Consider the following 14,468-nt stretch of genomic DNA (forward strand, 5'->3'; position numbering starts at 1 on the left):
CTCTTATTGGATTATAGTTCCACGTCAATTAGGTGCACTCTCTCTCTCTCTCTCCCCCCTATTTTTTTTTTCTTTCATCGTTGTCGCTTTCTTTTTTGTTAAAGAATTGTCTAAATCGATATTGGTTACGTGTGATATTATTATTCTTTGTAGAAAAATGGGTTAATTTGTTATGAACATTTTTTTGTAACAAATAAATAAATGTTCTTTCATTTCATGGTTCTTTACAATGATACTATATAGTGAATTTTATCAGTCTTTTACACACGTGTATATATGCTTGCCAACAATGAATCCACAATAACAGATCAAATTAATTACATCTGACTCATATGTAATTTTATCATGCTATGTGAGTGACAATATAGTCGATGGAGTATATATAGAGTTATAATTAATTGTTCTTGTGTCCTATGACAAATTTAACACTCAGCTTACACGAATAAAGAAAAGTGTCAAATTACATGTTTATGCGTTATTTACTTATTTTACAAAATGAGTCAAAATACCATTTCATTTGTCTTCTATACAAATATTCGTTTACCAAACTAACATGAAAACGATGCAAGAATAATCCAGAATGTGCTCGAAACGGCAGGAAACACACAACACGATCGAGACAAATACTTTACAAATGATATAATCAATATTTGTCAAAAAATTTAAAAGTACCTATGCATGTGAATACAGCTAAAAGATAAGTAAGGTATATATGTAATGTATTGTAAACACATGTATATATGGTTATCATTGTTATATATGTTTCACTTGTATAATTAATTGCTCACATTTTATATTGGTTTTTCGTTGTTTGTCACCGGTCAAATTTATGGGTGATGCCTAACAAAATTTAATGACGTGACTCTGGGGACGTTGATCTCTCAGTAGTAACAATGTAGTCATTTGGAAATGAGTTACAGTATGAGATTTATACTATTTGTATAATTTTTTCAGGAAATGTTAAATTATCTGTAGTTTTTTTTTTTGTATTTGTATTGGTTCTCACTGGTTTAGATTATCAAGTTATTACTGAGATTAAAAGACAATATTAATATTTGTTTAGAGTTCCTCTAGTTACCACAAACCAACTTCTTTAACAAAAATAAAAAAATAGGTATCACTAACCAACTTAAAAAACAGTAGAAAAAACATTATTTTTGTAACATTAAATCAAAAGTGTCAAATAAACAGTAGCACAAACAAAGAGCTCACTCTATATAAAGAACCTTTATCCTTCATATCACAACCACAAGTCCAACAACAACCCCAAAGCAAAACACTTTCTAAGAAACTCAAGAAACATCCATTAACACATATGGCGAAAGACGTGGGAGGACCTGATGGATTTCAGACGAGGGACTACGAAGATCCTCCGCCTACTCCGTTTTTCGACGCGGAGGAGCTTACCAAGTGGTCTTTGTACAGAGCAGTCATCGCCGAGTTCGTAGCTACTCTCCTCTTCTTATACGTCACCGTTTTGACTGTCATCGGTTACAAGTACAAGATTGAGTTGACTGTGGCGGCGTTGGAATTCTTGGCATCGCGTGGGCTTTTGGTGGCATGATCTTCATTCTTGTCTACTGCACCGCCGGTATCTCAGGTATCATATATCGAACCGGTCCGGTTCATAGCCGGTTTCAGAAATTTTAAATTTGTGACTTTTATTTCTCGTTTGTGTGTGACATTAACCCCAAAAACTTTATGTAGGTGGTCACATAAACCCGGCGGTGACATTCGGATTGTTCTTGGCTCGGAAGGTGTCGCTGATTAGGGCGGTGCTTTACATGGTGGCTCAGTGTTTGGGTGCTATTTGTGGAGTTGGGTTTGTGAAGGCTTTTCAAAGCTCTTACTACGTTCGTTACGGTGGAGGAGCCAACTCTCTAGCCGACGGTTACAACACAGGCACGGGACTTGCCGCAGAGATCATCGGAACATTCGTGCTCGTCTACACAGTCTTCTCCGCCACTGATCCCAAACGCAACGCTAGAGACTCCCACGTTCCGGTTAGTATTTATTTTTATCAGTTATAAGATCGTTAGTTAAATACATGATAACATTAATTAATATATACTTTGGGTTATGAATTATGAAATGAAAGGTGTTGGCGCCACTTCCGATTGGGTTTGCGGTGTTTATGGTACATTTGGCCACTATTCCGATCACCGGAACCGGTATCAACCCGGCCAGGAGTTTCGGAGCCGCCGTAATCTTTAACAAGAGCAAGCCATGGGATGACCATGTATGTTTTCTTTATTCATTAAGCTTAATCAATTTTATGTTTGATGGAAAAATAATGAAATGTTTTTTTGGTCTATATAATTACAGTGGATATTCTGGGTAGGACCATTCATTGGAGCTGCGATAGCTGCATTTTATCACCAATTTGTCCTCAGGGCCTCAGGTTCCAAGTCACTCGGTTCCTTCAGAAGTGCAGCAAACGTTTGAACTTAGCCATAAAACAAAAAAAAAGTGTGTACAATTATGTAGGAATTGGGCACATTATTTTAAAACATGCCCTCTTTTCCACTCGTATCTTTCTTTTCTTCTTCCTATTTCTGCTTATATTTGTGTGATTCCTAATCAATCAAGTGAAATGTTTTCCTCTTGGCAATGAGTTAAAGTGTATTGAAAAAAAAATTCGAGAAGAACCACTTTTCCTTGGCTTATTTTTATCTGCATCTACTCTAAACAAAGTGTATTGAATTGGGGATTAAGAATATAAAGAAGCCAATTTAAGAGAGACGAACACAATTTGGAGAATGCAGATGATTGAACAACAAGCATTGCCATTGTTCGTTCTCATTTCTAACTCCAAAACATTTCTCTATTCTAATCAACAAAAGTAGCTCCAAGAACTGGAGACGGATCACGAATCAAGTTCTTGATTATCAGCAAGTATATGATACTAAACGCAAATTCAGATTCCTAAGCCAAGTTCAAGCATAAGCATAAAATTAAAATTGAATAAAAAAGCTGCAATAACAATCCAAAACTGACTTGTTGTTCTAAACAAAAAAACAGAAACTAAAATCTCAAAAGGTAAAAGAAACAAACACAACACCATTTCCAAATTCTTCAATTCTCAGGAATCTCAACTTCACCATCTTGAATCTCCTGTTGAATATCTTTAGGATCTTTCCCATCCACAGTACAACCAACAGATACACAAGTTCCCAGAATCTCTCTCACAGTTCCACTCAATTCCTTAGCAATAGATCTAGGTCTCATGATCCTAGCAATCTCAATCACATCATCAAACGAAATATTCCCATTGTGTTTAATGTTCTTCACCTTCTTCCTATCTCTCTCCGGCTCTTTCAACGCCTTGATGACCAGTGCTGCTGCTGATGGAACCACCGTCACTTTCGCCTGACGATTCTGCACCGTTAGCTTGACGGTTACACGTAATCCTTTCCATTCCTTGGCGGTTTCTTTCGCGATATCTTCTCCGATCTTCTTTGGTGCGAGACCTAGCGGACCGATTTTGGGAGCTAGAGAACTCGCTGCTCCGACTTCTCCTCCCGTTACACGGACGTAGACGTCGACGATCTGACTCGGATCCAACTTCGGCGGCATTGTTGCTTCTGTCTCGGATTTTAGGTTTCTACGATCGAGTCCCGAAACGAGGAGGCGCTTAAAGATGAGCTTGAAGGTTTTTGAAGGAGATTGAAATTAGGGTTTACGAAAGCCGAATTTACGCATCTACCCTTACGGGCTTCTATGGGCTTCTAAGGCTTAACCCAAGCTGTACAAATTAGAGAGTACTCGGTTCTGTTCGGTTTAGTTAAATATTCTCCGGTTTGGTTGAACCGTTTTCTTTTCCTGAAGTCGTCTCTTTGGGGCAACTCGTGGATGTTGCCTCTAAAATCAGAGGAGGAGGAAGAATGGCGGGAGGATCTGAGAGAAAGACGATACTTGTGGGTTTGGTTCTAGCTCTTGTTCTTGGTATCGCTGTTTACTTGAGGCTTTGGACTATCGATTATACTCTATCTTCCGATGACACAGAACGCTTAAGGTTTGAAAAAACGATTCTAATTCTTCATTTGATTCACTTTAATCACTGTAGTTTCTGGTTTTTTGGGTAATGATTTGCTCAAAGTATTGGTTTTTATGTAAGAACATGATAAAGGGTCTCCCATTTCAGTAGCTGTTGGATCTCAACTTTTTGTGAATTGACTTTTTGTATCTCAGCTGCATTTTATGTGATTAGGGGTTTTATGGTTAGTGTTGTAGTGGTGGTTGATTTGATTAATCAAGTAAATGTTTATGGTTTGAGATTTTACTTTGGTGTAGGAGACAGTTTGATTTGGCAAATAGAGAGGCAATGGATGAATCTGCAGAATGGCGGAGAATGTTTGATAAGGAAGCTGAGAAAGCTTCTAAATGTAACACAGAACTTGCTCTGGTATTAACTATTAACTAAGCTCCTCCTTATAGAAAGGTTTCTAATTGCTTTAGAAATGTATTTCCAAAGTACTTAGTCTTCACACTGTGTAAGAGTGTCACTAGTTATATGGTTGCCCTGTGTTAATTGGTGGTCTTAACAGTAATTCTCGAAATGTACAGCCGTGTCTGCTCTACGTAGATTTTTTTTCGCATTTTGTTCATTCAAATGATTTTGGTAAATGGTTTAAGTGTATTTCTATTGATTTTGGGCATTGTCTTGTTCTGGTAGATCAAACAGTCATCTGGGAATGGAAACACCTTCAATCAAAAGCTGGAGTCATTACAAAAGGTGACATTCCCACTCAAAAATTCAAATTTCTTTGGTATTGGCTTATGGTGGATGATCATGGCTCATTAGTTCACTGTCTCTTGGGTAGGAAAATGCGGCATTGCTCATTCGAATAGAGACATTAAAACAAGAGCTTGAAGCTTCACGGTTAAAGTGCCACTCACGACAGTCACCCCGTTAGAATACTGTTCTTGATATGTTGTCAGTGATAGATTTAGTCCTTTACTGGTAAGAATATCCCGGATTGTCATATACATTATATAGGCTCTATCATGGAAATAGCTTTTCAGAAACACCAACCACACAATCTTGTATTGATAAATCAATTTAGAATTCAGTTCTCAGACCCTCTCACTGAATTCATGTAGTTTTTTTCTGAGTATTAGATGGTGATTTGTTATCTCCAAATATATCTTGATTATAAATACGAGATAGGTGAAAAACTGCATTGATTAGTTCTTGAAGGAAGTTTGCACTTGTACCTCATAGTGATTAGCCTCGCTTGTGTTGTTGTTGCCGCTTAGGTTCTGTGAGAGCACAGCGGTACCAGTCCGGTTTTATGGTATTTAGAAGTAAAACAGGAAACCATACAAAAGTAAGCAATATGAATATCGCCAAGTATGACTTTTTAAGCTACTAATTTCTCCTTGTGATCGTCTTATTGCGGATGGATTGCATTAGCACTTTCGGTTTCCTTCATCGAAAAGTGCTAATGGAATCCATAGATGAAAACTCTCGAAAAGTGCTCATAGTAATTCAACAAATTTAAAAATTGATTTCGTTATCATATTTCTGCCAGTTGCATAACGTTAACGTTTCATAATATTTTCGTGAATTGGTCTAACTCAATTCCATCACACCCATCAATTTCATTTCTTTCTTCTTGGGTTACTGATTGATTTCGTCACATATCTAACTTTCCTGTTGATTACTCAACGTCGGACTCCAGACACTATGGAGAAGTTTAAGTTTCACACTTTCACCCAACTCAAAACGAAAAACACACAAAATTAGCAAATCATATCTCTCCATATTATTATGCATCATCCTTATCTAACTTGAAATCTACAATAAGTTACGTTTCAACATCATCTATTCACCCAAACCCAACCGCTCACTCCTTTTCTCCTCCTAACTTATATTGCCTCAAGATTCCACATAAATCACTATTTTGTTGATATAAACATGATGACACATGGAAATGTGATATGACTGCGCTTAACCGATTACCGATAAGATCAACTCTCAGAGTCAAGTCACGAAAGCAAACTGTTTTCTTGTACTATGATTTTCCGATGTAATATATCTGTTTCAAAACATTTGCTAATCAAGCGATAAATTATAATACACCACCCTTTATTTACATTATACTAGGAAGATGGATTTCTCTGAACTTGTGCTATATTTAGTGGGTGGCTAAGGACCAGAAGTTGAGAATAAAGGAGGGAGACACAGCAAACCAGCTGATGAAGGCCATTGCTGTGGCGGTCTCAAACCTTGTGCAGTGATTCACGTTACATTGTCCAAGGTCGTTGATGAGTACAGTTATGCCAGCAGACGCAGATGCAGCTGCAAACGTAAGGGTCGATGTGACCTGCAACAATGGGAGTTTAAAACAAGTCACTCACGATGCCTCTAGTAACTAATTAAAACATCAAGAGACAATAGCAACAATTAAACTAAGAAAAGGGAGAGATAGAGAGAGAGATTGAATTTGTCCTTACACCATCTCCAATTGTGAAACACTGAACAACAGAGTGATTCCGAAGGCTTCTTCTCACCAGAAGAGCATAAGCATCGACAAGAAATAAAGACAAGCTCCACATGCTTTGCAGGCTAACCGCAAGAACCAAGCAACTGTCACAGGATAAGAGTTATATGTCTTGTCAGATTCAAATTGTCTTATAAACCCAATTGTTCAGCTAAATCACAATTCTGATTCCAAAGAATGTTTTTTTTCATGCTTTGCAAATAAAAATTTGGGTTTTGATTCAAATTTTCTGTTTTTGCGTGAGCCCTTAATTCGTTCTACATGCATATGAACTCAAAACCCTAATTTCACGCCATTATCAGACGAATTAGACGAGCAAAATTCTCATTACACGATATCGAATTTCCAAAAACCCTAAAGTTTACAGAATCTAAAATCATCGAATTTCTAAAAACCTAGGTGTAGAGTTTCGATTACCAGAATGCGGTGGCGGAGCGGAAGTCGGAGGTGGTGACCATGACGGAGACGGAGATAAGAGCTGGGACGAACTGAGAGAGACGGAGGATGAGACCACCGGTGGTTCCGGGCATGCCTTGCACATCCTTCATCCTCACTGGTGGTCTATCGATCGCTCCGGTTGTCGGAGCCACCGGAAGCGCATCCACCGGGTGAATCACCGGCCGGCTCACGTTCATCATCAGCTAAAACGCCTCGAACAGTTCCCACCAAAGAAACTGCAACTGAAAAAGACGTTTTGACCTTTGACAAATTAAATAAAAATGTGATGTGTTTTGATAAAATTGACCCAAAACTCTTAAACTTTAATATTTCTGACAAAGCATAATACACTTTAGTATCAAATTTAACATTCTATTGAACAGAGAAACTGAGTAACCGACGTTGTTAAAAAATTATAAAAACAGTATGTTAACTTAACATCGACAAAAACATAGTATTACTGTCGGTTTTTATTGATTTTTTTTAACGACTGTTTGAAAGATGTTGACTTATTAAGTATATGGTTGACTTATTAAGGTAGATCTAAAAAATGTTATTTTACCAGAAAATACGCAGTTATGAGTTTTTTTAATATGATATAGATTTGTTATTTTGCTCATAACATGTTATTTTGCTAACTATCAGTTATTTTAAAAAATCACACAATTTTACTTGAATATAAACATATATTAACGAAAATACCTTTCTCTTTTGTTTACATTTTACAACCATAGTTATTTTTACTTATTATCATGCAAATTGGAATATCTATCTATATAATAGAGCCCTGTGTAATATTATTTTAGACAGTTTATATTTAAGTTAGTATTAAATGACAAAAAAACACACTCAAAGTTTATTTGAACAATTCAAATAAAATGAAAATTTTATTTATCATCTGAATTATAGAAAAGCTGGTTGCTTTATTAGATTTCCTTTTTGATAAAGCTATTTTAGATTTCGTGTTGTTTTCGTTTGTTTTTTCTTGTTAAGAGACAATCTCTGGCATTGAGTATTGACAATACATAATCTTACACATATATAATATATCTTTTTGTCTGTATTGTTTTTCTGTGAAGAGATATAGATACGAAGGTGTGAAACTTGTCTTGGTTACAATAGTAGATAGAGAGAGTTGCGACACTTACATCAACTAAAAACATTTAGCTTCGAGTTAAAAAGACATTACTAATAATTTACATAAAAAGAATTTCCTCCGTAGTGGAAATTTTACCCAACTAATCAAAATCTATTCCTTCCTTTTTTAGTAAGATTAAAATCATGAAATCTTCGAAAGTTTCAAATCTATATTATAAAATATTTTAAATAGTTATATTGATAATCTTGATCTTAATCACTCTTCAGACGAGTAACCAATCCGTTCCATCTCCCAACAAAGCTTAGTTGCAACACTTTCATGGCAAGGTGCATATTCCTACAAAAACACCAACAACAAATAATTAAGAGATTATGAAGAAACAAATGATCCATCTTCATTTTTTCTTTAATTTACCTCTAGCTTTTTCACCAGCTCTTTAGCAGTAGGTGAAGAGACGATGATCTCACGAGCATTCGGGCTGATGAATCCTTCTTCGACAGCTTTGTCAATGAATGAGAGCAGAGAGTTGTAGTATCCATCAACATTGAGCAAACCCACCTACAGAAAATGATTGATATGTTGTTATTTAAGTTGAATCTTTTTGATTAAAATGTGAGAAAAGGGTTTATTTTTTACCGGCTTGTCATGTATACCAAGCTGAGCCCAAGTTATGACTTCAAGCAATTCTTCAAGTGTTCCATAACCACCTACAATTTTCATACAAAATTTTTAGATTTGATTAGTTACAAGATAAAAAAAGAGGAGATAAATTAGTTACTATGATATATGGTCAAGTCAACAAGTTTGTTATGTACAAGACAAACCAAATAATAGAGTCTTCTCGTCTCTGTTACAAGTTTGTACAATGGCATGAATATGATTAGAAAAGCAAGATCTTTGAAAGAACTTGACTTTCCATAATGATTTCAGATTCAGTGTGGGCAAAAATATGCTATTTATGGGACTGTTTCAGGTTTTTGTATCTTACCTTGAAATAGGTAAGAAGAAAACTTTGGTCACACAAGCTATATGGATAGTAAGTACCTCCTAAGTTAAAAGCAGAGCAATAAACAGAGTAAAGAGAAGAGAAACAAAAAAAATGTCTAATTTTAAGTGCCAGATGTTGATGGGTCAAGGTCCTTTATCTTAGACTGTAGAGACTTTTTATTAATTTTAAAATTTTTCCATACCAAAAAAAATAGAGAAAACTTTTCAGTGTAGCTTTCACACTACAGCTTGACCAAGACAACATGTTTTTAGTTTTACCAAATTGTTTTCTTCTCTCTTTGGCAAAATCAGTCAAACTTTTTAAAATCTTTTCATGAACAAATTCCTATTTTAAACTTTTTATTTCCCATAAATTTATTTAAAAGGCTAAAAAATGCCTAAACTGGTGTTCTTGAGGCTCATGTGTCACTAGAGTTTTGACCAATTTTTCTTTATCATCATTACTTGGTTTGAAAGAAAAGCAAAAATTTTAGGTTTAAAATATATAAAAAAATGATGATAATTTTGAGTGGAGGGGGTTTAAAAACAAAACCTGGTAAGGCAATAAAAGCATCAGAGTGCTTAGCCATCTCAGCTTTCCTTTGGTGCATATCTGCAACTGCTCTTACTTCTCCTACTGTTTCACCAGTCAACTGCAAACAAAGAGCACATCCACCAATTCTTTTAAAAGAAAAACTATATAAAAGGAAGTAATAATTAAAAGTAGTTAAAGAGAAAAAGCAGGTTTGGACTCTTCTACAGGCAAAAGCAATGATGGCATTGCAAGTAATCGTAATATTGGCTTTTTTTGAATCTCTTACATTCATTTTTTTTACAGAACCCTAATCTAGTTCACCTCTTTTCATCATTTTTTCACATACCTTTTGTTTAAAATAACATAAACAAAGAAGATATTTTTATTTTAGGGTACCTAATTGAAATGAAGAGGAGGCAGAAAAGAGAAACTACTCATAATCATTATTAGACTTAACAAAGGGTAATAAATAGAGAGAAGAGTAAAACTGAAGCAAAGACTGGAGATTAAATGGGTTTGAATGGGGATTTGGAGAACTTACAGATATATTAATAAACAAATAATAATGTTTTAGTATTAAAAATTGGGAAATCTTGAAATTTTTACCTCTCTAGGCATGAGGGTCTTGGGAATGATTCTGTAGAGTGACAACAAGATGACAAAAAAGGAGGTTTATTAGAAGTTATTAGACAATTGTGTTCCATCACAAACTCAAAATACAGTTTTCTTTTGTATGATCTCAATAAAGATTCACAAAGTTGTTTTAACAGAAGAGATTAAAGAGAGAAAGAGTTTTAAGTGATTTGACTATAATAAAGTTACCCAATAACATGACGACCACCATCATGAACAGCTTGTGAAACCAAACCCATCAATCCTATGCTCCCACCTCCATAGACTAGATCAATATTCCTTGAAACCTGCAAAACAAAATCAAGAGAAAACAGAGTTACACATGAAGCCTAGATTTGGTAAAAAAACAGTCGGAAGCTTTGAGTTCTACATGAAGCATAGATTCAAACCCGTTTACCAAAACGGAAACATATCTCACTTGGCACGTTTCATAGAAGAAAGAAAAATGCTCTGCATTTGCAAAAGTTACACATCTTGTGGACATGTTTATCAAAAAATTACACTTTTGCAGACCATAATGAAAGAAAGAAGCACATCATCATCTTATCTCAAAACCCACCAGCAGAATCAAAGACAAAACCGCGTTGAAAGTCATGTATGTGTTACCAGTTCGTTGCCGAGATCAACAGCAGCATCTTGGTAACTACTCTTCTTGCCTTGGCTGCTTCCACAGAAGACACAGATTCTTCTGAACTTTGACTTTTGCATCGTTTCACCTTTGATCTCCATTTGATTCTAAACTTTGGTTGGAAAGAGAAAAAGGTAAACAGTTTAAGGTTTCTTTGAGCACAAGAATCTAATTTCTTAAAACTGTTTTACGAGTTGTCAAACTAACCTAATTGATATCTGAAAACTCTTCTTTTTTCGTTGTTGTTATAGTTTATCTTTTTACCACTAATGGGTTTGGCTCATGGATGGTTGTTATATAGTGCGTCTTCTCGTCATGCTCGTCATCGATTGATTTATATTTTAATAAATTACTTTACTTTTTATTTGGCATTTTCAAAAGTACGACATTTATTAAGAAAAATTAATGATTAGTAAAGTTTAGAAATAGAAAATGTATACCTAAATTTTATTAAGGTATATTTTGGAAAAGAAAAATTTGGACTAAAACACTTCTTTTTTTTTTTTTTTTATATACGTGGACTAAAACACTTCTAAGTCGAAAATATCGTACCTTTAGAAATATTCCTTTGGTATTTCGTATTTTGTTTATACACCATACTATTAATCAAATTTCTTTTTATTCGTTGTTTGTTGTGGTCTTCACACGTGAGAGATTTAAGCACGCGGGTCTTTCCCCAACCGCATACAGCTCATCTTGGCACGCGTGACCAAATGCTTCCTTGTGTTAGTTTTGTTTTTCTCCTCTTATTATTTTTTTTTCTTTTGTTTCAAAACAGTAGCTACTACCAAAAATCTTCGTTGTGACGATCGTTGGAAAAAAAAACCTTTGGTTATGGACCTTATGGTTAGGCAAGCTCATGTACTTGTTGACATGAAATACTTGAACTCACGAACCCCGACTATTTTTGAAGGAGAAACAAGAATCCGTATAATCCTTTATTACAAAAAAAAATTATATATATAATCCGTAAAAAAGTTGTGACGGATGATTATTTAGTTCTAAGATCATAAGAGAAAATACCATTTGAGGATTCTTTGACGTTTATATTTGAGGATTAGATAGAGATATCCTCGTATTTCAAAACAAATAATAACTAACTCATATGTTGGTTCAAACGTAAACTTGTGACAAAACCATGTTCGACTTTAGCAAAGAACAATCACTTTATTGACATCAACAAAAACAAAATTCTTTCGGAATCAATGAAGTGATAACCGATTCTAAAGTTTTAATTTTTCTATGTTACCTCGAGGTGGAAGTATCATGAACATGTTCTTCTAGCTAATTATTTAAATCTTGGTCTTCTAATTTGAATGTTGAAGCTTAATTTTGATCTGGTCATCAGATGAGAGAAACATTCGCATGTACACTGTTATGATTTTAATTAATGTTCCAAGAAACGATACAATTTGCGTGTAATTAAGATCTTATACATCTAGTCCTAGATAAAGGAAATCTATTTAGTATACAACTTTATGAATGATTAGGGCAATGTGACATATATAGAAATGCTATCATAAACTTTATATAAGACTCATGCGTGGTGAAGATTCATTATAGATTTATAGGGTGTGTATATATAAGATCTTATATCTAATTATTCATAATTGTTTTAATACACAAAGTCACAAATCTACATTTCCATCAAATTCTAAATGATAAGAATAAAATGTTTATGTTATCAATATTCGTTTGTAAACCGTACCGTAATATACAGTTATAATGATCAGAACATGATATTTTAGTAAACAGGTAATTAAGTAAATATCAGTAAAACAATAGACGCAAGTCACTCAACTAGTTGTGTTTGATCGATCACATCACATGCTCATCAATTTCACCATCAATCAGTTTTTAAGTTGTTTCTATAAATCTGTCCAAATGAATAAGAACAAGACAGGAAAAATGGTATAGATCGTGTATATGTACTTTTCTAATATGCTAGTAATAATGTTATGCAGTAATATTCTTTTATGCATATTTATAAGAGTATAAAGCCATATCGCAATTTTCTTGAAGAGAGTTCTCAATGAAACAAAATAACCATTTTAGATTTTTAAAATTGATGGATCAGTGATAAAGTTCCCTCACTTTTATTCCCTTTATCGAGAATAGGACAAATAATTCATTTTCGATCAAATTATTTAGAAAAAGAATGGACAGCTTATATCTGGACAGTGTAAGATGGGTACAAACGTTATTTACTGATACTCATGCAAACAAAAAGAAAACCAGGACAAGAAGAACCCACTAATATAGACTTATTAATGGAACCATGGAAATGTTATGGGTACACCAATAGATATATACATACATTTTTTATATATATTTGTATATAGAATGAAGAAGTTAATGAGATGATGATGTCTGAGATATGGAGCAATGTGCCAATTGATGATTGAAATAAGAAACACAAAGTGAGTTATGGCTTTTATTACCAATGTAGCCCAATTCACCCTCCCTATGTAGACAACCTTCTTCTTGTTCTTTGCATAGGAAACATTTCTTCTATTTTTTATTCCCCTATACTCATTTTAACCTTTTTATAGTTTTACTAAAAACACTTCTTAGCATTGCCCCATCTTCTTGTGTAACTAAGTTGTCTTTCTAATTCCACTTGGTGTTATCGCTCCACGTACGTTATATTGTGGTATGACCGTATGAGACAAGGACACAAGGTAGAGTTTCGACAGATGATAATGTTTTAACGTTTTGAATAGTACTGGTGGCAAAATGCAATAAACTCATTTGAAACGATTGTATATGTTCTAAACTAAATGTTCATAAACTATAAATAAGCAAATTAACAAATATAAGCAAGAAAATTGCTGGCTCCACATTATGGAGCAAAAAACCAACAAAAAATTTATTTTTGTCTTTGTTTTTAATTTACTTTTAACGCGATCGAAGATGAAAGATTGGTGCATGTTATCCATCATCAAAACCTCTAATGTTATCCATCATCAAAACTCTAAATTACTAACGTAAAAATGAATCATTATTTATAAAACATCTAGTCAACATATTTTATTTGGTTTAAAAAGTATGGACTGATCACTTAATTTAGAATATCCTATTAGAAAGAACGAGATTCCATCGTTCCACATATCACCCTAAGCTATAGCATCCTATATATAACCCTATTGGATTTGTTGGCTTGGAATGGCAGTAACCCCTACATTTTAATACTAATTTATTGTAAGCTGACAGTTTTAATATAAAATCATGTTTATTTGTTTATAATATATGTTTAAGCGTGTGAATATTTAACTAATTAGAACATAAGATAGTTGCAATCCCAAGATCTGAGTAGATGCTGCCCATTCCATATATGTAGGGTTATAGAGATTATAACACATAAGTAAGTTTGTAAATTACTGTGTTTTATTATCTATGCTTGCATGCGCAATTTTTTGCCGTCTCTAGTTTTCTTCCACGAAGGTTTTTCACATCCGACCCAATTTTTTATTTTATTATAATAACCATGACGATGGCAGTGATATCACTATTTCATTAGATGATACTTTCACTCTAATTAAATTGAAAGGTTATATGAAAATGGGTACATGAAGTTTCATAGTCGAATCTTTTTTGTAAGTGTTGTTAGGAAACAAAGAAAAACAGAACTTCGAAAAGTGG

At 34.2% G+C, this 14,468-nt stretch overlaps 4 protein-coding genes and 1 pseudogene across 8 annotated transcripts; 2 read left to right on the forward strand and 3 right to left on the reverse strand.

Moving 5' to 3' along the window:
* The first annotated feature begins 1,234 nt into the window (after positions 1 to 1,234).
* On the forward strand, positions 1,235 to 2,666 carry LOC9317560 (annotated as a pseudogene). The gene is made up of 4 exons (XR_002332520.1): positions 1,235 to 1,600; positions 1,708 to 2,003; positions 2,099 to 2,239; positions 2,326 to 2,666. The product of XR_002332520.1 is annotated as an aquaporin PIP2-2 (transcript).
* Positions 2,667 to 2,900: 234 nt separating this feature from the next.
* Positions 2,901 to 3,642, reverse strand: LOC9315723 (60S ribosomal protein L12-1). The gene has a single exon (XM_002881448.2). It carries the CDS (start codon positions 3,574 to 3,576, stop codon positions 3,076 to 3,078), a length of 501 nt encoding a protein of 166 aa, XP_002881494.1. The 5' UTR covers positions 3,577 to 3,642; the 3' UTR covers positions 2,901 to 3,075.
* Positions 3,643 to 3,816: 174 nt separating this feature from the next.
* LOC9317561 lies at positions 3,817 to 5,135 on the forward strand. Its single transcript, XM_002879610.2, has 4 exons — positions 3,817 to 4,015; positions 4,294 to 4,405; positions 4,676 to 4,735; positions 4,824 to 5,135. Exons 1-4 carry the CDS (start codon positions 3,885 to 3,887, stop codon positions 4,914 to 4,916), a joined length of 396 nt encoding a protein of 131 aa, XP_002879656.1. The 5' UTR covers positions 3,817 to 3,884; the 3' UTR covers positions 4,917 to 5,135.
* Positions 5,136 to 5,991: 856 nt separating this feature from the next.
* Positions 5,992 to 7,227, reverse strand: LOC9315724 (CASP-like protein 5A1). The gene is made up of 3 exons (XM_002881449.2): positions 6,924 to 7,227; positions 6,460 to 6,592; positions 5,992 to 6,329 (listed from the first exon to the last, which is right to left on the reverse strand). The coding sequence occupies exons 1-3, from the start codon at positions 7,142 to 7,144 to the stop codon at positions 6,141 to 6,143; spliced, it is 543 nt and encodes a 180-aa protein (XP_002881495.1). The 5' UTR covers positions 7,145 to 7,227; the 3' UTR covers positions 5,992 to 6,140.
* Positions 7,228 to 8,030: 803 nt separating this feature from the next.
* LOC9317562 (cytokinin riboside 5'-monophosphate phosphoribohydrolase LOG3) lies at positions 8,031 to 11,289 on the reverse strand. 4 transcript variants are annotated; one of them, XM_021027671.1, is made up of 8 exons: positions 11,034 to 11,289; positions 10,805 to 10,933; positions 10,388 to 10,485; positions 10,172 to 10,202; positions 9,584 to 9,683; positions 8,680 to 8,750; positions 8,458 to 8,601; positions 8,031 to 8,379 (listed from the first exon to the last, which is right to left on the reverse strand). In XM_021027671.1, exons 2-8 carry the CDS (start codon positions 10,925 to 10,927, stop codon positions 8,299 to 8,301), a joined length of 648 nt encoding a protein of 215 aa, XP_020883330.1. In that variant the 5' UTR covers positions 10,928 to 10,933; positions 11,034 to 11,289; the 3' UTR covers positions 8,031 to 8,298. The 4 variants fall into 4 exon arrangements, with proteins under 4 accessions (XP_020883330.1, XP_020883329.1, XP_002881496.1 ...); XM_021027670.1 differs by having other exon boundaries at positions 10,805 to 10,938; XM_002881450.2 differs by having other exon boundaries at positions 10,805 to 11,288.
* Between the last annotated feature and the right edge of the window lie 3,179 nt (positions 11,290 to 14,468).

This window comes from Arabidopsis lyrata (assembly GCF_000004255.2).
Source record: "Arabidopsis lyrata subsp. lyrata unplaced genomic scaffold ARALYscaffold_4, whole genome shotgun sequence".
Taxonomy (NCBI): Eukaryota; Viridiplantae; Streptophyta; class Magnoliopsida; order Brassicales; family Brassicaceae; genus Arabidopsis; species Arabidopsis lyrata.